The sequence below is a fragment of the Sus scrofa genome, chromosome 4, assembly GCF_000003025.6.
Source record: "Sus scrofa isolate TJ Tabasco breed Duroc chromosome 4, Sscrofa11.1, whole genome shotgun sequence".
NCBI classification, from domain to species: domain Eukaryota; kingdom Metazoa; phylum Chordata; class Mammalia; order Artiodactyla; family Suidae; genus Sus; species Sus scrofa.
The window spans coordinates 94,729,167-94,748,099 of NC_010446.5; the positions used below are offsets into that span (position 1 = coordinate 94,729,167).

General features: G+C 59.6%; 2 protein-coding genes across 19 annotated transcripts; both read right to left on the reverse strand.

The window, feature by feature from the left end:
- EFNA4 (ephrin A4) lies at positions 1,624-6,412 on the reverse strand. 2 transcript variants are annotated; one of them, XM_005663331.3, is made up of 4 exons: positions 6,206-6,412; positions 3,464-3,759; positions 2,989-3,054; positions 1,624-2,329 (listed from the first exon to the last, which is right to left on the reverse strand). In XM_005663331.3, the coding sequence occupies exons 1-4, from the start codon at positions 6,316-6,318 to the stop codon at positions 2,193-2,195; spliced, it is 612 nt and encodes a 203-aa protein (XP_005663388.1). In that variant the 5' UTR covers positions 6,319-6,412; the 3' UTR covers positions 1,624-2,192. The 2 variants fall into 2 exon arrangements, with proteins under 2 accessions (XP_005663388.1, XP_001929361.1); XM_001929326.3 differs by having other exon boundaries at positions 2,989-3,057.
- ADAM15 (ADAM metallopeptidase domain 15) lies at positions 7,473-18,927 on the reverse strand. 17 transcript variants are annotated; one of them, XM_021089732.1, is made up of 24 exons: positions 18,716-18,906; positions 17,387-17,493; positions 16,672-16,748; positions 15,918-15,996; positions 15,683-15,759; positions 15,411-15,603; positions 14,265-14,330; positions 14,114-14,182; positions 13,867-14,036; positions 13,617-13,701; positions 12,727-12,875; positions 12,471-12,645; positions 12,106-12,198; positions 11,671-11,975; positions 11,382-11,583; positions 11,038-11,115; positions 10,240-10,312; positions 9,878-10,016; positions 9,466-9,535; positions 9,025-9,087; positions 8,747-8,818; positions 8,281-8,352; positions 7,892-8,016; positions 7,475-7,798 (listed from the first exon to the last, which is right to left on the reverse strand). In XM_021089732.1, exons 1-24 carry the CDS (start codon positions 18,792-18,794, stop codon positions 7,756-7,758), a joined length of 2,661 nt encoding a protein of 886 aa, XP_020945391.1. In that variant the 5' UTR covers positions 18,795-18,906; the 3' UTR covers positions 7,475-7,755. The 17 variants fall into 17 exon arrangements, 12 of the variants coding, with proteins under 12 accessions (XP_020945391.1, XP_020945392.1, XP_001929375.1 ...); XM_021089733.1 differs by lacking the exon at positions 18,716-18,906 and adding an exon at positions 17,582-18,691; XR_002343428.1 differs by lacking the exon at positions 9,025-9,087 and adding an exon at positions 9,191-9,287 and having other exon boundaries at positions 7,473-7,798; positions 7,892-8,352; positions 8,608-8,821; positions 18,716-18,905.

Below are 18,933 nucleotides of genomic sequence, written 5' to 3' on the forward strand. Positions count from 1 at the left end.
AAGGGAGGGTAGGGAGCGGCTGGCTTGTCTTGAGGCCTGCGGCCCTGCCGGCCTGAGTGTGCTACCCACACCCGTCCGCCCGCCCAAGAGCGTGACTACCCAGGTGTCCACCCTCACACCTGCAGGGAGCTAGGCGGCTGGCGAGGGCAGGTGTCACTGTCAAGTGTGCGCGTTTGCCTGACAGTGAGGGCGTGTGAGTGCGGGGAAAGCCGACTGGGCCCCGCGTCTCTTTCGCACATGCGTTCTTATCAGCGGCGGATCCGCGCGCCGGCCACAGCCTCGGGAGCGAGCATGCCCGGCTTGGTCCGCGAAGAGCGGGTGTCTGGGGCGGCTGGGAGCAGGGTGAGGCCCCTGACCGCCACAGTCTTCAGTGCAGGGCCGGGGCTCTAACCAGTCGTTCCCGGACTGCGCCGCCTCTGGTTTTACTGGAGAGGGACGGGGGTAGCAGGATAGTCGGTTTCCACGGTGACATTAGACACCCTCCTGGATGACAGTAGAGACGGAACTCGAACTTGGAACCAGAAGACCGAGCCCCTAGCTCATACACTGCTCTCTCCACACCCCTGTCCCTCGGCCGCGCTAAAGATCGGGTTTTGGGGTGGGGGCCCTGACACGGATACGCAGGCAGGGGCACCTACAGATGTGGCATTTTATGAAAGTGGCCCTGTCGGCTCCTCCCGCGGTGCTGTCCTCCACCCCAAGCCTCAGTTAGGGTAAAGGCACTAACCCGGAGGGACAGGGGTCCGACTCAGGTGTGCAAAGACGTGGGGCAGGATTCACTGTCTCCAGGATTTCGGTCTGGTCTGTCAGTCTCCGGACCACCCCCGCCTCCCCGCGCGCGCATGTTCACACGCCGCCTCTTGCCGCCGCAGCCCCGCCGAGCTAATCAGCACAACATCCACCTATCGATCGCTGGCTGGGTGCCAGGCGGGCCGGCACTGTGCCAGTGGAGGCTGTGGGGCACCAGGGCGGGTAGAGCATAGCTGCGGGGGGAAGGGGCACCCCTTCCCTGGCTCCCTCCAGGACACCGTTCAGAAAGAGGGCCCCGCTTAGGTTTAGGGGGCATCGCAGCCTTGCCTCCCAGAGGTGGCAAGAGACCGTGTGGGGCCGAGAGCAAAGGGGGCCCTCCCTCCTCAGCCCCACCCCCTCCTCCTAATAAAAGCCAAGAACAAAGAGGCCGCTGGGGAAGGAGGCTTTGATCTGACCCCATCTTCCCAGTTCTAGGCCAGGCACCACCCAGACTGCCCTTGGGGGGGTGGAGGGAAGGAAGCCCAGCTCTTAGGGACCCAGGCATTCTGAAAGCCAGGTGCTATCTTTCTACTAGCCTGTGCTTTTGCCCCAACGCCCTGCTTGGTGCTACCACAGCTTGGGCAGTGCCCAAGTAGGTGGGCTGTCAGGAACACCTGCCCCCTTCTCAGCGCAGGAAGGCAGCTAGGGAGGAGGGGGAGGGTGTCAAGCTCCACAGCTGCTGCTGGCACCCACCCCACACTGCCCAGAGGGGTGCCCATGCAGGTCTGGCATGGATGGCCTGGGCACAGCTGGCAAGGAGGTCAGGCCAAGCCAAGCTGAGAGCAGAGGCCACAGGGAGTCCCCATGTCAGGGAAGGAGCCAGAGGGCAGTAGGTTGAGGAAAGCAACAAAAAGATGGGTGGTTTATTGAAGGTTTGGTTCAGAAAGATACTTAGAAAAATATAATACAGTGCCATGAAATTCAACCTCATGGTAAGTCCGTCTTCACAGAAGACAAGTGAGTGACCCCCCACCTGGGGAGGAAAAGGTGCTGCCCCTGGGAAGAGGCCCACTGGGCACAGATGGCAGGCTGGTCTTCTTCCTTGCCCTGGTCCAGCAATCCACATGTTTCCAGGTCTTCGGCCTTGGCCCCGAGCAGGCTCCATCCCACCAAATCCCAGGCTTCTGGGGGGATGGGATGAGAACATCAAAGCAGTTGACAGAGACCTTATGTTTGTCTCGCCTCTGCTCCAGGGTGCCCAGGGCTGTCTGCTGCTCCCCTGCAGCTCCTCTTTGGCCTAAGATGAGGAGGCCAACACCTGGAAGAAGGTCACCTCAGACCCTCTGACCTCTTCCATTTTGTCTGTCCTGCTTGGCACTCCCAGCTCAGGTAGGTGGCAGGGGCTCTCCTCCAGGGAGTCTTGGAAGGGTTCTGGGTCCTGGGGGTGGCAGGGTCCGCTTGGCTCAGAGAACTCTTAGGAGACGCAGAATTGGGAGCAGCAGCAGGAGCAAGAGACAGAGGGGGCTGGGAGTGGCCCCCCCTTGCCACCCTGACGTGCCACTCTCTCCAGGGCTCCCAACAGGATGGGCCGACTCAGGCTCTGTGAGGGGGAAGGGGCAGCAGAGATGGGTCCTCCTGGTTCAGCAGCCTCCTTCTCACGCTCTCCATCAGCTCTTCACCCCCCTCTCCTCTTTGGGGTCTCCTGAACTAGCCAATCCTTTCCCATCATCTACCGCCCCCATCTTCTCTAAGCCCCAACTTCCAAGTCTACCCCAAGTTGCCATTAGTGACCACCAGTTCAGTTAAGCCTTGGAGGGCCTTGCCCCTGGAGATGCCATTCCCTTGGCCCTACATACAGGGGTGCAGTGGAAGCTCCCACAGGCTAAATGGGGGAGAAGAGACCCCTCTTTTTTTTTTTTTTTTAAGAGCCGCACCTGAGGCATATGGAAGTTTCCAGGCTAGGGATCGAATCAGCTGCAGCCACCGGCCTAGGCCACGGCCACAGCAATGCAGGATCCAAGCCACATCTGTGACCCACACCACAGCTCACGGCAACGCCAGACCCATAACCCAATGAGTGAGGCCAGGGATTGAACCTACATCCTCGTGGATACTATTCAGGTTCTTAACCCACTGAGCCACAATGGGAACTCCCAAGAGGCCCCTCTCTGATGCTCCCAGATTCTTCCCACGCTTCCCCTCATTCCCGAGGGCCCCCTCACTAGCCAGAGGGTTGCTCCCGTGCCCCAACCCACTCACTGTCCTCCTTGCAGCAGACAGACACCTGGAGCCTCAAGCACTGGCCAGGACTCTCCGGAGTTGGCACTGCTGGGTGGCGGAATTGGGAGGAAGAAGTTAGCACAGGCTAGTTGGCATGCCTCGGCCTCTGTTTCAAACCGTCCCAGCTTCTCGTCTTTCCAGTTCCCTGGAAAGCTTTTCCTTATTTTGGGGCCACATCTAGGTGCCAGGTTCCCTCTGTGACCCTGCTCATGTCCCCTTTCCTAGCTCTTCTTCTTTTCCCCTCCTCTCTATGGGCTCACTCAAGATGTCCCCCCCACTTGGTCCTGGCCTCAGGCCCCCTGCCCGACCCCTCCCCACCGGGCTGGCCTTCATTCCCAGCCCTCTCCTTCCCCTGCTCCCCAGGCTCTCTGCCTTAACTGGGGGGCAAAGGCAGGCAGCCCCATCCTTCTCCCCACCTGCCCCAGGGGGCGCTAGTGTGCCCATCCTCACTCACAGATGTAGTAGTAGGTCTCTCCAGGCAAGAACTCGAAGCCCAGGGAGAAGGGTGTGAAGCGCTGAATCTTCTCTGAGAATCGCACAGGGCCAAAGGGAGCAAAGGGGCGGGAGCACTCCCAGCGCTTGAAGGCACCTGGCCCCTCCGCCTGGCAGGCCTCATAGCCCGACCAGTCCACCATGTATAAGGCAAAGGTCTCCGGGCCCTCAGGGGGCCCTGGGCTCTCATAGTGTGGGCAGAAGATGTCTAGGTAATCCTTGAGGCCCAGCTCCACCACGGCGTCTCCTCGAAGCAGCCTGCAGGCAGAAGGCAGGTGAGGGCAGAGCGGCTCACGGCGCAGCGCATCTGGGCATGAGGATCAGAGGTACCCCCTTCCTAATGGTCCCCGCCGGCCAGTCCCCCACCCCATGGAGACAGCTTCAGAAGGCCTGAGTTCCCCAGACTGACAGCTCCTGAGAGACAGAGAGTGTGCGAGGAATGGATGAGGTAACTGATTCACAGGTTCAGAGGGGTTCAGGGTCAGCGGTGCCTAGAACTACGTGGCTCAAATGTGAGAAGGCCACCCACCAAACCCTAGTTTTCACGTTGGAGCTGCCACCCATCTCTCTAGCCCTAGTGCCCAACATGGCCTGGCATAGCACCTGTGCTTGATAAATGCTAAGTGGATGGTTGCTAAGTGGATGGGGCCGAGGCAAGGGGGACAGATCTGGGCCCATCATGCAGTCACAGACCAGAGAGGGTGACCGGAACAGTATCCTCAGTAACAGATGCAGAGAGAGGAAGGCTGCCTTTTAAGACCTCAGTTCAGGGGTTCCCATCATCGTGGCACAGTTGTTAATGAATCCGACTGGGAACCATGTGGTTGCAGGTTCGATCCCTGGCCTTGCTCAGTGGGTTTAGGGATCCAGTGCTGCCTTGAGCTGTGGTGTAGGCCACAGACACAGCTCGGATCCCGCGTTGCTGTGGTTGTGGTGTAGGCCAGTGGCTACAGCTCCGATTCGACCCTTAGCCTGCGAACCTCCATGTGCCACGGGAGCGGCCCTAGAAAAGGCAAAAAGACAAAAAAAAAAAGACCACAGTTCAATGCTAAAAAGAACGCCATAGTTAAAAAAGAAAGAGAGAGAGGGGAAGAAAGAAAAAGAAAGGCAAGGAAGGAAGAAAGGAAAAGAATGAGAGCGGATGGTGGGAACCTCCTTTTTTTTTGCCAGGACAAGGAAGTGCCAGACATGGAGGGGAGCCCCATCCACATATCCCCCAATCTTTGGCCTCCTCAGGAGAAAAGATTTCCTCAGGAAAAAGATTTCACCTCTTGGGAGATGCCCAGGGGGAGCCAGTACAGGTGGGAAGGTCTGGGGCAGGCTGCCCTGCCCCCCAGGATCAAATACCGTGCGAACCACTTTCCCTCCCTCCCCACCAGACACAGCCCAGCACGCCTCACCAAAGGCCCCAGCCCTCTCTCAATGGGTGGTCTCAGGACCACCTGCATCAGGAGTTCTGATTAGAAATGCAGATTCCTGGGCTCAGCTCAGACCTCCTAGAACACTAGCTGGGCCTTTGTATGTTTTGTTCCAAGGGATCCCCAGTGCCTGGAAAAGTGTCTAGCACAAGGACAGCACTCCATACATATTTGTGGATTGAACGAATGAGCCAGAAACCTCAGAGTTAAGGGCTAGGAACCTGAGTTTTTACTAAGTCCTCGAAGTGATTCAGAGGCAGTGGTCTGGAACAGAGAGAGGAATTCAGATTCGGAGGACAACAACAGATTTTATCGCATGGTACTGGTATTGTCCTGACCTGTCCTGAAGCCTGCTCACCCAGGGGTCCTTTGGGTTCCCAGAGGACAGAGCCTAGGTCTTCTCTCTAATCCCCAGCACCCTAGCACGGGTCCTGGAACACAATACACTTTTAATAAATGTTAGTGAGCGAACAAACGGAGTCACAGATTGTCTCAAGTAGAAAATCAGAAAGGAAAACAGATGGAGACATCAGAGCAGCAGGGAGAATTGGGGAGGAGGATTTAACAGGAAAAAATATCGAGGTTCAAAGGCAGACAGCTCAGGAAAGAGAAAGAAATAATAGTTTATATCTGTACAGCCTGCACCTCTTTCACACACATGATCTCAGTTGGTCCGCCTGATTTCCCAGGGTACTAGGCGTTATTAGCCCATTTTACAGATGAGATAAGCGAGGTTAGGGAGGTCAAACGGCTTGCCCAAAGGTGATTCAGCTAGAAGGGCAGGGCCGAGACTGCACAGAAATAGAAGGACTAATAATGACCGAGATGAAAGCAGCACTGCCAGATGAAATCAGGAGAAAGAGCGAGCGCCAAGGGGGAGGCCAAGCGACCAGAAGAGTAACGCGCTTTCACAAAAGTAAAGCCCCCACCCTCCCTCTCAAGTCAGCCCGCCCGGAGCGGAGTGGGACCGAGGCTGGGGATCCGCGGGAGAGAAGTGAGGGGGGCGGGGCTCGGAGTGCCGGCCGAGGCCCCCAAGCTCCGGGTTCCGAGACCCTACCGACTGCCCTCTGGGCCGGGGTCCTCCGCTCGCCCCCCAAAGCGTGCAGGCGGGGGTGGGGGGCCCCGGGCACGCCTCGCCCCTCCCTCCTCCCCCGCCGGCTCAAACAAAGGAGCCCTAGCGCGCGGCCAAGCTCAAGCGGCGCCGCGCACAGAGCGAGTGTCGGGCGCGCGCCCGCGCCGGGCGCGCGCAGGCCCGGCTCGCCCTTCGCCGGGTTCGGCCCGGCTACCTGGGGTTACTGGAGTTCCAATAGACCTCGTGGCGGAGACCAGAGCTCCCTCTCAGAGGGGAGCTGAGGAGCGCGGCCCAGAGGACAGTCCGCAGCAGGGGCTGCAGCCGCATCGCCCCCGGGGTCTGGTTTAGTCTGGCCCGGCCTGTCCCGGCCCGCTTCGCAGTCGCGGCGAGAAAGGTACAAAGTGCAGAGGAGGGGGGTGTGGGGGGGCTTTGCGGGTAGGGGGGTGGGGTGCCGACACACAGGCCCGGCCTCCAGATAACTTTCCACCAATGGGGGCGCGTCTCCGCCTCTTCATTCAAAGCCAACTCTGATTAACCTTCTGTGCGCCGTGGCGCGCCGCCCGCTTACCAAACTCTCGCTAAGGCTGGACTGCATTTCGAGAGGGCGGCGTGGAGGGGCTTAGTTCACTGTCTAGGAGTTGTTTTAGGGAGGTCGTGTCTTTCATGTCTGTATTACTACTGAATAGAAAACCCTATTAAATCTTTGGAATATTTAAATATGTGCCCATGCTTTTTGCTCAGAAAGAGGCAAGTGAGACACGGGCAAGGATCCACCAAGCTTGTCCAGCCATCTTAGGCACCATTGCTCGTTTTTCTTTGCATACGTAGGGACAGCGCGAGGGGAAGGGACAAATCGCCTCCTGGGACATTCCCTCCACCCCCACAGAGCCTCAGGTGGCGAGCTTGATGCTCGTCTCGGAGTCGGCGCCTGTCCCTTCCCGCTCCACACCTTCGTTCTCGGTGAAGGAAGGCCCCAGTCTCAAAGACGAAATAATGAGGTGGTTGCGGCCGGTACAAAGCACCTTTGTTCCTGAACCCTCAGGTGGGGGCGGGGGAGAGGAGAGGCAGGTGTGCGGCCTTGGGATCGTGGGAGCCGCCGCCCCGCCCCGCCCCAGCTCCGGGGCTCTGAGAGCACCAGCCAATTCCATTTTTCCCAGCCACTGGTCAGAGGGTGGGGACGGCGGATCCAACAGCTTGGCCGGTTTGTCGATGGCCGCCGCCAGAGGCCGCGCAGGGTTGGGGGCAAGGACATAGCGACTGGGGGCGGCAGAGAGCGTACAACCCCCTTTGTGGTACTGAACTGTGCAGAGAGTCATCCCAGGCTGGGCATAAACGAGCCGCGAGCGGCCCGGGGACACTTGCGAACCCAGCCTGGGACTCTTGCGGGCCGGACTTCGTCTGGGGCGGCAGCGTCTCCTGGCGGCCAGACCTGGAATCGTGGCATGGGAGACCCTCCTTCCTTAAGCAGACAAACTTCAAGGCGCGCTCCCAAGACCTTACGTTTATTGCGGCTGAGCAGAGACAGGCTACGTGCACCTCCCTCAGCCCCGTCCAGCGCCCAGCCCCTCCCCAACCACCAGCTGCCACTGCATGGGTGGGTCCCCAGGGTGCTGCTCGACAGTGCAAGTAGGTGCCTGGTCTTAGGATGCCTGCTCCGTAGCGTCCAGGCTCCAGCTACTTCAGTCGTCGAGGGGGACTCCGGCGGTCGGGTCCGCCTGTTGAAGTCCTAAGTCCAGGTTGGAGGCAGCAGAACCTCAGAAGAGGTCAGAGGTAGAGGGAGGACATTGCTGGGGGTGGCGGCGCAGGCCTGGGATGTGGGAAGCCAAGAAAAAGGTCAGAGGTCCCCTTTCCCCAGACGACTCACCCCGCCGGCCCATCCTTACCTCCCCACCTTCCTTACCTGGAGGGTACCACCGGGGGCGGGATTCCAGCTTCAGGGCCGGGCAGGTCACCTGAAGGGCGCCAGCCCTGGGGGTCAGCAGGCAGTGGCTTTCTCGGGGGTGGGGGCTTGGTAGGCCCCTGAGGCTGAGAGAGAGAAGGCAGGAGGCCAGCTTGGGAGGGAGTATCATGCTGCCCACCTCCAATGCATTGGTGCTGGGGAACCCCAGCTTGAGGGGTGGCACTAGAAGTCACCTTTATCTCCAAACAAACCTGTCACCATTAAAGATGCCCCTGGGATCTGTGCCCTTAGGCACAGGGGGCATCTTGCCACGGGCACCACTGCCAAGGCTACCAGCACCACAGCCCTGGGTGAGGGAAGAGGCTGTGCCCTTCTCTCCCCCCAGTTACCTTCGGGCGCCTCAACACCGGGTCAGCGGGCAGAGGGCGGGTGGGGGGATTGGGTCGGTCAGCCAGCGCAGCCTGAACAGAGAAAGGGGCAGTAGCTATGAGAGCACAGCCAGGGGCAGTGGGCATGCAGTGGGTCTCCCGAAGGGTTCAGGTCCACATGCAGATTCAGCCAGGGGCAGGACAGAATGAGCACATGCACACAGGGCTTGAGTTCATGCCAGCAGATGTCTCAGGGGAGAAAAGTGTGGGTCACTGTGGTGTCCCTGGTCAGCTGCAGTCCCGCCACTGACCACCAGATGGTGGTAGAAACCAAGGCAGGAGGCTCACCCTTTGCTGCTTCTGGGGCTCAGAGTGTCTGTAGGCTGAGGGGCACCCTGGTCCCCTAATGAAGAGCGCCACTGGCAGGGAACAGGGATGAGAACGGCAGTTGGGCACCAAGCCTCCCACCTGCCCTGCCCAGATTTACCTGGAGTCTCTTGGGTACGGGGTCAGGAGGCAGCGGCCTGGAGGGAGGGGCCGGGAAGCCAAGAGCACTAGCCTGCTAAGAGAGCAGGAGAAGCAGACAGGCAGGGGGGGAGGTGGGTTGGGGGAGGGGGAGGGGGAACAGAGAGACAGATGCAGGCAGAGAGGTGTTAGCACCCAGGGAGGGGCAGCCAGGACCCTAGGGGTAGTGGGGGCTGTGCATGCAGTTATTCAGTTGCATGCAGAGGGGGTGACACGTGGTGGCATGGACATGCAGACTACCTCCGCACACAGTCCTGTCATCAGATCCAGAGGGCTCAGAGCAGGGGCCCTCAACCAGCCCTTCTACACATGGTGAACAGGGCCTCATCAGGTCCTGTCACACTGAAGGTCACTCCGAGTACCACACCCTCATGCCCTCCGCTGCTGGGAGCACAGGTAGACCCACCTTTCAAAGCCACCGGCTTGGCCAGCTCAGAGAGCTCAACACTCCCTCTTCTAGGTGACTGCCCCTCCCCAGTCCAGGCTGGACTCTGCTTCTCAGCCTGCAGCCAGGGGAGGGGAGGGGAGGACTGGCCCTGACTCCTCTGATTGACTCTGGGGCAAGGCACGTCTTTCTCTGAGCCTTGAGCCTTCAATCCCTGACACCCCCTGTCCCCGCCCCAGGGCCCAAGCTGGATGCCCGGCCAGGGCGGGGCCCTCTCTCCTCTGGCACAGGCTTACCTTGGCACCTGGCATCAGAGGGGCCCTCTGTGGGGGTCCTGGGCGTTCCGGGGGACCCGACTGGGCTGCCCTGAGCATGGAGAAAGGCAAGGAGGGAGAGGGCTCAGACTCGGACCCTGTTCTCCACCCATATGCAGCCCTTGCGTGGGCTTAACTCTTTGTGGCCCCTTGGAGTGTGGTTTAGGCCAGATCAAAAGTGGGGAGGGGAAATTGATCAGCCTGAAGGAGCCCCCCCTCCCCTGGCCCCATCCTCAGGTCAGGTGAAGAGTTCCCTGGCGCATGTAGGAAAGGGAGGTGTGTGGGGTGTCAGGTGTGGTCTGAGGGGCTTGGGTTCAGAACCAGGCGTCGGAGACGTCCCAGGGTGGGGAGGGCTCAGAGCTGTTGAGAAAGTTGGTAGCAGGGAGGCTGGTACCTGTATTGGCAGCTGGGTCCCTTGAGCTGGCAGAGTCGCTGGCGCAGGCGGGCACGGTGCCAGTAGCTGGCACCAAGCAGTACCAGGACTAGCAACAACAGGAGGCTGAGGGGCAGTCCTGTGGTCAGGGAGCTGGTGGCTGTGGGGCGGAGCAAGGGCAGATTTGAAGGTGGGCAGGGCTAAGAACTCTAGACCCAGGAAGAGGCGGGGTTGGGAGTAGGGTGGGCAGGGAGTGAGGTCAAGTGATCAGAGAAGGTGAAGCGTCAGGGGTCACAGAGTCAGGGAACCAGCAGTGAAGGGGTCAGAAAAAGGGGGTGGTGAAGGATGCCCCCCATATGCCCCCGCCCCGCACCCCCTGCTACCTCTGATGTGGGTGATGCAGTCCGGGGGTGCCCAGCCCTCCTCACAGTGGCACTGTCTGTTGCTGTTGCAGACCTAGGAGGGATAGTTTGAACAGTGAGAAGCTTTGCACTCCGGGCCGTGTTTCCAGGTCCCCAGCTTTTCAAGATCTCAGGTATCCATGACTGGAAGGTGTGCTCAGGATGATGGGGTGGAGGGTGCCCGTGCTCTGGAGAGAGGGACTCTCCATCTGTGCCAGAGGAAATTAGGTCACACTTGCCCTGTGAGCGCCTTCTATCTGCTGCTCCCTGTGCTAGAAACTTTCATACTCGTCTCAGGGGCCCCGGGAAGTGGGTGCTATTATGCTCACTAGTGAGATGAAGAAACAGAGCTCAGAGAGGTTAATAACCTGCCCCAGGTCACACTGTTAAGAAGTGGTAGGTGTTCCCGTTGTGGCTCAGTGGTTAATGAACCCAGCTAGTATCCCTGAGGACAAGAGTTTGATCCCTGGCCTCGCTCAGTGGGTTAAGGATCCGGCGTTGCCGTGAGCTGCAGTGTAGGTCGCAGACGCGGCTCGGATCCCGCGTTGCTGTGGCTGTGGTGTAGGACAGTGGCTATAGCTCCGATTAGTCCCGTAGCCTGGGAACCTTCATATGCCGCAGGTGTGGCCCTAAAAAAACAAAAGATAAAAAAAAAGAAAGAAAGAGAAAAAGAAGTAGTAGAGCAAGGATTAGAACCCATACGTGTCTATTCCAAAGCCCACCATTCCTTTCCTTCCCGGAGGCTCCCTCCTGCCCTTCCCACCCCCTGTACCCGCTCACCCCATGCCCATGGCATTTGCTTCGACATTCCTGGGCTCCTAGGATTTCCACGGGCTGGCATCGGTGGTCGAGGCACACCTGCCCCGTGGAGAGAGAAGGGCAAAGGTCATGTTCTCACTGGCCTTACTGTCACTGGGAGGCCAACACGGCCAGGGCCCACCCCACTTTTACAGTTGGGGAAACCAAGGCTCACAGGCTGGCAGAGCTCGGCTCCATCTGAAGTGAGGACCTGAACTCCCCTCAGTCTGTGCCATTTGCGCTGGTGGCTAGTGAGGCCCAGGCCATAAGCAGAGCCCGGTCCAGATGCCCCTCCCCCCCTGGTCCCGCCCCCTCAGGCTGCTCACCAGGCCAGGGCCACAGGCTGTACCAGGCAAACTCAGGAGGGGCTGAGCCACGTCGTTGCCCAGGTCCAGGTGTACCCGGCTGCAGTTCAACTTGAGCTGGGTCCCATTGGCTTCCAGTACCTCCCAGTGCAGATCCCGGGCTGAGCCCAGCAGAGGCTGGGCCCTCCCCACCTGGCACTGAAGCTGCCCACACATGGCATCTCTGGGGTTAGGGAAGAGGTGCAGGGTCAGTGGGGGTGGAGCCAAGGCTCCCACCAGCCCAGGGGAGGGTCCAGCTTCCCTCACTTACTTAGCGGCACAGGACACGTAGCTGCCACCAGGACTTCGCCCACAGTTCCCGAAGGCGTTCCCACGTGTATTGGCAGTAAGGACGCAAGGCGGCGGGGCAGGCTGGGCCCCAGGCCCCCAGAGAGCCTGGCACTGCTGGGCATACGAGGCGCAATGCCCGTGCACGCACACAGCCTCTCCACCAGCGCATGGCTCGCCGTCCCCCAGGCTGATGTCAGGGGGGCACTGGGAGCTGTCTCCTGGGCAGAACTCAGGCAAGTCACAGTCACCTCTGGGAGGGCGGCACTGCCAGCCAGCTGGGCGCAGCTGTGGAGGGTGGCCAAGCATCAGGGTGGGTGCTGGACAAACCAGGCCCTGGGGGTCAGAATGACCTTTCCCATCCTGGCCCCTGGCAGGTGGGCTCTGGGTGGGAGAGGCCAGTCCAGTCTGTGCCCACCTGGCAATTTTGACAACAGAGTCCGTCAGACGCGCACTGTGCCCCTGGCCTCAGCTGGCAGGTGAAGTAATCGCAGCAGGGATCAGTGCAGTCCTGCGGGCAAGGGCATGGGGTGGCGGGGGTGGGGTAGGGGGTGGGGGAGCCTCAGAGCCGGCTGGGCCTGAGCGCCCAACCCAGTCCCTCCTCCCAGAGCCTGAATCCAGAAGGATGCACACAGCAAGGAAACGCTGGAGCCGGATGGAATAGGTGAGCTGTCTCCCCAAGACAGGGAGGTGGGGAGAGGGGCTCAGGGAGATGGGAGAGGGCCAGGAGCTGGGGTGAGGGCGCAGAGGGAGTGAGGCGAGGCTCTGGAGGAGGGGGCTCACATCAGGGAAGCCGCAGTCACACTGCTCTCCGGGCTCCACCAACATATTTCCGCAGACACTGGCCATAGAGGGCAGACCGGACAGCCGTTCAAAGAGGCAGCTGCCCATCCCGCCCAGGAGGGCTTTCTCCAGGGCCTGTCGACTGCAGTTGCTGAAGTTCAGGCCTGGCAGGAAGCTGGGGATGGCGGCAAGGAGGGTTGGGGCTGCGGATGGCCGCCCACCCCTGCCCGCTCCCCTCCCTCCTCCAGCTACTCACTCTGTGGAAGCCTCCATGATGCAGCTCTTGGCTGGGGCTGGACCTGGACAGGGGCAGCTGTTCCCAGGTGAGTCATGGCCCAGGCCCAGGCTGTGGCCCAACTCGTGAGCTATGGAGGAAGCGACTCCCAGGATGCTTGTGGAGTGGTCCTGTCATTGGGGAGGGGATACCCCAGGTCCAGCACCAGCCTGACGGCTCCTGTTCTCTCCTCATCTGATCTCTTGGGCATTCAGCAGGCACCGCCTCCCTCTTTAAGTGCTTCTAAAGTAGAAGGAGAGCCCAGGCCTGGGTGGCAGGAAACCTGGGTGCTGGCTCAGCTCTTTTCCCCCTCTCTCACTATGTGGCCCTGGCAGAGCATCTCTGCCTTCTTTTTTTTTTTTTTTTTTTTTTGCTTTTTCTTAGGGCTGCACTAGCAGCATATGGAGGTTCCCAGGCTAGGGGTCAAATCGGAGCTACAGCTGTCGGCCTATACCACAGCCACAACAACATGGGACACCAGCCATGTCTGCGACCTACATCACAGCTCACGGCAATGCCAGATCCTTAACCCATGGAGTGAGGCCAGGGATCGAACCCGCAACCTCATGGTTCCTAGTCAGATTCATTTCTGCTGCACCACGATGGGAACTCCAGAGCACCTCTGTTTTTTGGGGGCTCAACTGCTCCCTCCTCCCCCAAGAAGTGGGAAGAGCTCCCAGGTAATAAAGACTATATACATTAACGAGCCAGACACAGGTCAGGGGACCCCAGGCAGCAGAGTCCACATCACGTACCCCGCCTTCCATACGCTCGGCTTTGGGGTTAGTAATGTAGGGGGTTCAGTGACTAAATGGTACCCCCGTTGGGAGGAACTGCCTTGGGGATGAGGAGGAGACACGGAAATAGCTCACCATGTTCACGCCTCCTGAGAAGTCAGGAGAACAGATGGAGTTCTGAATGGCCATGCCCACCATGGGCCCAGAGAATGACGTAGCGCTGTGGGATGGAGAGGTCAAAGGTTAGGGCCAAAAGCCAAAGTGGCCAGAGCTTCAGGGCCTCAGGTAGGGGAGTCGGGGTGTGAAATTGGCCAGGCCGGGGCAGAGCCAGGCCCTGCTCGCTGAGCCTGGGGAGGCGAGGGGGGCGGGGGTGTGTGTGTCTTACGTCACCAGCTGGGCACTGTCGTGGGGCAACCGAGGCAGCAAGTCTGTCTGGCGCCAGTGGAGGAAGCTGTCTAGTGTGAGACCTGGGTCCTGACTTATCTCTATCAGGTCGTGCTGGGTCCAGGCCTCCAGGCCCACTAGGGCCACCCGGACATTCAGAGGCCGGAAGAACTGCAAGAGAACTGAGACTCAGGAGAGGGGTTCCTGTGCTCAGGGGCCATAAGGATGCTGCGGGGCCCGACACTCACTGTGTCCAAGAGGAGGGCCACTTCCAAGGTACGGTTCAGCAGGTGCTGGAAGTCCCGGTACCTCCGGACCTGGGGGTCAAGAGAGGTGACCATGAAAGGCGGTCGGGCAGGCAGAGGTCAGGGGAGGACATGCAGGGGCCAGCAGGCTCACCTCAGAGTGATCAGCCACGATCACCAGCTCAACAACTTTGGTCTCTGTCACCACGTCCCGCCTCCACTGCGGACAAGAGGAAGGAGCGTCAGGCACAGCCACCACTCACCAGCGGCGGCCACGTAGGGCTAACCAGGCTGTGTCCACGCCCACTCTGTGTGGTCACACAGTGAAGAGCCCGTTTTACAGAGAACCAAGGAGAGCCTGAGAGGCCAGGGATGTGCCCAAAGTGGACTAAGAATAGGCTATGAAGCTGAGGGTAGAGCCCTGCTATTCTTGCTTTAAATTCAGTGCTTTTTCCAAATTAAAAAAAAAAAAAAAAAAAAAAGCCAACACCATCAGATATTTAACTATGCCAGGCAGCGTTCTAAGCACCGTCAAATACTTAACACACACCAGACAGAGTTCTAAGAATTTACATATATGTGATCTTCACAGTAAGCCTATAAGGTAAGTAATTTTGCTCTCCCCACTGAATAAATTAGGAAATTGGGTTCTTACTGCTTTATGATAGGTCACTATGTATTGGCTACATCCAAGTGAGAGATGCATATGGATGAGGGGTTTTTTTTTTGTTTTGTTTTGTTTTTTTTTGTCTTTTTGCCATTTCTTGGGCTGCTCCCGCAGCATATGGAGGTTCCCAGGCTAGGGGTCAAATCAGAGCTGTAGCTGCAGGCCTATGCCACAGCCACAGCAACGTGGGATCTGAGCTTTTTCTTTGACCTACACCACAGCTCACGGCAATGCCGGATCCTTAACCCACTGAGCAAGGGCAGGGATCGAACCCGCAACCTCATCGTTCCTAGTTGGATTCGTCAACCACTGAACCACGACGGGAACTCCTGGATGAGGAGTTTGAGTCAAGTACTTGCATCCAAATCCTGGATATACCATTTATTAGTTGAGGGGGTCTTAGGCAAGTCACTTAACTGCTCTGAGCTACTTTTCTCACAAAAAATAGAGCTATAGACAGTACCTACCTCCCAGGGTTGCTGGGAAGCCAAAGAAGAGTGTTCACAAAGAGCCTGGTACTGGGAAATCGCTCCATTAGCAGGAGCTCTTGTTACCGTGAACAAACAGCTCTGAGGGCCCGGGGACCAGCCCTGGGGACACCAGAAGCCCAACCCCCCTGCTCTTCATCCTCACCCTGCGAATGTGATGCTGTCCCGTGGGGTGCTCTGGTGGTGCCTGAATGGGCACAGGGGCAGGCCAGCTCAGGGCACAAGTGTGGCCTGGCAGGAGGAGGTCTTGGATCCGGGAGATCACAGGAGGACCCTGAAGACCCCCGGGCCTCTGCTCCAGGGCGTAGCTTCTCTCTGGGGACAGAATCACCAAGCCCCTATGGAAAGATGCAGGTCAGAACACTTTCTAGCACCATGCCTTGTGTCCCCTCATTCTGTCCATCTTGGCTCCTGTACCTGAGCCCGGAGCAGGTGCAGACAGAGACCCAGGAATCGGTGTGGCCTTGCACTCTTCCCTGGTAGCAGCAATTCTCCTACAACAGAGGCACAAATGCCGGCTTGAAGGCCAGGCCAGGGCATGAGCCCAGGAGACTAGCCCGTTGGTGCGGACACACGATGTCCTCCCGCCCTCCAGTCGTCCCCTCCCTTCCTCCCTGGCACTAGAAACGAGGTATAAGATAGCCAGACTCACCAGAGTGTGTCCCTCACTGACCACCCGGGTGCCATCAGGCTGGTACCACACCAGGGTCGGGCGGCCTGAGACAAGTTCCCTGCAGAATGAAGAAAAAGGAAGGCAGTGTCAGCTGTCTCCCAGGGTGGTGCAGTGACAGCCTGAGGCCTGGAGGTGGTAGATGGGTGGCTGGGGGGCAGGTAATCTCCTCCACCCTCCTGCTTCCCCTGGAGGCAGCAGAGTAGGGTGGCTGGGCCTCAAACTCTGCTCGGCTACCTGGGTTCCATTCTAGTTTTCACCACACACTAGCTGTGGGACCTTGGGCAGGGTATTTAACCTCTCTGTGCCTTGACTTCATATATGAGGCCCATAATAACACATAATAGTGGGAGATCCTGTCACGGCTCAGCGGAAACAAATCTGACTAGCATCCATTAGGACGCAGGTTTGATCCCTGGCCTGGCACAGTGGGTTAAGGATCCAGCGTTGTCGTGAGCTAAGGTGTAGGTTCACAGACGTGGCTTGGATCTGGCATGGCTGTGGCTGTGGCGTAGGCCGGCGGCTACAGCTCCAATTAGACCCCTAGCCTGGGAACCTCCATATGCCGCAGGTGTGGCTCTAAAAAGACAAAAAAGAAAAAAAAATACACAATAGTATCTACCTTATGGGGTTGTTAGGAGGATTAAATGAGTTCAAGCTCTTAGCACGTGGCACGTGGCGATGCTCTATAGGTTGTTAACCATGTCGTTGTTAATGTTACCACTGTCAGTATTACCTAGTCTGTAGCAGCTCCAGGATATGACTCTCACCATCCAATTCCAACTTGATCCGCAAAGCCTCAGGCAGACCGGTCTGTGGGCACCAGAGGGCATGTCACCTCCCTGGCCCTGCCCCAAACTCCTATCTTCTCTAACCAGAAAACCTCAGGCCCTTAGGAGAGCACCAACGATTAGATCATTGGTGGGGGGATCCCAAGGGAGGGACCAGGAAGCCCTGCCTGGCCTGGGGCATTGTTCTGGGGGGTCGTGCGGGGAGGTCAAGGAAGGTATCCTAGCCCCCCCTTCTCGGCTTCCTGCCCAGAGAGGAAGCACGGTGGAGCACCCGGTGTGGGCCCCAGCCCTTCCTCTGACTCAGCTTTAGAATTGGGAAGGGAGGGTATTTGGTGAGGCCCTGACCCTCTCCAAGGCCCCCCACTGAGAAAACTGACAACAGGGGACCCAGAGAGCAAGTCTGGCCTCAGAATTTCTCCGTGGAGATGGATGGGTTGGGCGGGGCCGAGGCAGACAGATGTGTGCATAGAGGGGAGAGGGAGCTAAGTGAAGCCAGGTGCCGGCTCTGCGGAGGGAGAGGCAGCCAGACCTGGGATGGCCATGCTGCAGTGAGGTCCACTTGGTTGCTGCTCCACCAGGCTTTGCCTCGAGACACCTGTTTATTCAGGATGGTGCCCGGTGGGGGTGTGTTTCTTTATTTGGGGGGCGAGGGAGGCTCACCGGAAGCACCTCTGCTAGGCTGAGGGTGAGGTTGTCCTGAAGGATCTGGGGCTCCAAAGGCCCATTCAGGGCCTCCTCTGGCCTCATCTGCTCCTCCTCAGTGCCACCTGCAGAGACCCCGGGACACCCTGAGAGAGTGCTGAGAGAATCAGCACCAGGACTGGGGAGGGGGGGTGCTGATATCCTTTGACCCACCTGGCTCCCAGCATAGCCAGGCCCTTCTCTGCTTGAAGGACTCCTGCATTGCATGCTGGGACTTAAAGGAGACTACTAAACGGGGCGGGGGGTGAGGTGGGGCGTGCCTCTCTCCAATTTTTCCCTTCCATCCCACCAACTCATCCACAAGTCCCCAGAAAGAAGTTCAGTTTGTCCAGCCTGTGGCCCCTCCCGGTCCCCCCTCAGGCCAATCCCAGGTTCTCACAGGGACCCTCCCCCAGTTCCCATTCCCTTCCAAAGACCCCCCCCCAGCCCCAGGAACGCCCCCACTCAGGACTGGGCGAAGCCTTGTGGCCCGGTGCCCACTCACCCTCCCTTTCCTCACATCAGAGATGCCGGCAACGCCCATTTCTGGGTGAGCAGTGCAAACACCCCCCTCCCTAAACACCCCTCATGCCCAACGAGGCACACCCGCTCCCCACAGCCTCCGCTTCCTCCCGGAGTCCGCCCCCTGCCCTCCACAATGGTCCTCTCTCCTCCGGACACTCCACCCGCGCCTGCCCTCTCGGCCCCCGGCCCAAGACAGCAGCGGGAAGTGAAAGTTCCAAGGAGGAGTTGGTGTCCCAGTCTCTTTCCCGGCCAATTCTCCCCACTCCCGACTCCTCCCGGACCCCCTCCCGCCCAGCAAGGCTTCTGGTGGCATCAGCACCAGGGTGAGCGGTGTCTGGCCGCTCAGGCCTGGGATGAGGGACCAGGAAGAATTCTCTTCGCCAAACCCTAGGAGTCGTGCCTACTCGGCGCCCTGGCACCGGGTGGAACGGGCAGCTAGGCCCCAGAGGAGCGAAGACGTCAGTCCTGGGGAGCAGCGACCCTCTACCGCGATCCCGAGGAGGCGCTGGTCCAGGCCCCTCGGTGCCTGATGCCGGAGCCTAAAAGTGTCCGCAGGGACGGAGCAGGGGAAAACCGGGCAGCGAGCGCCGGCATCCCCCCTCCTTCCTTCTCCATTCCATCTCCGAGTCGCCGAGCCCTCGGTCCAGGACAGCAGACCAGGGCGGGCTGCGCCCCGGTTGGGGTCTCCCAGGGTCTCCAGCCGACCCCAGGACCCCAGTGCCTCCCGACTTACCCCTGCATCCTCCCAGTCCGCCCCCGGCCCGCTCCTGGCTGAGCACTCACCTATATCTGGGAGCGGCCGGGAGGGCAGAGGGCTGCCCGCACCCAGAAGCCCCAGAGCCCAGAGCAGCGCCAGCCGCATGGCAGCGGGGCCCGGGGCTGGGCGAGGGCAGCAGGTGCTGGGCCGCTCGCCGAGGAGCAGCGGCGGCCGGGTCTGCTTCACGCACCTCCCGGCGCAGAGCGGTCACCAGGCTCCGCCCGGCCCCCTCCCACCGGGCCCA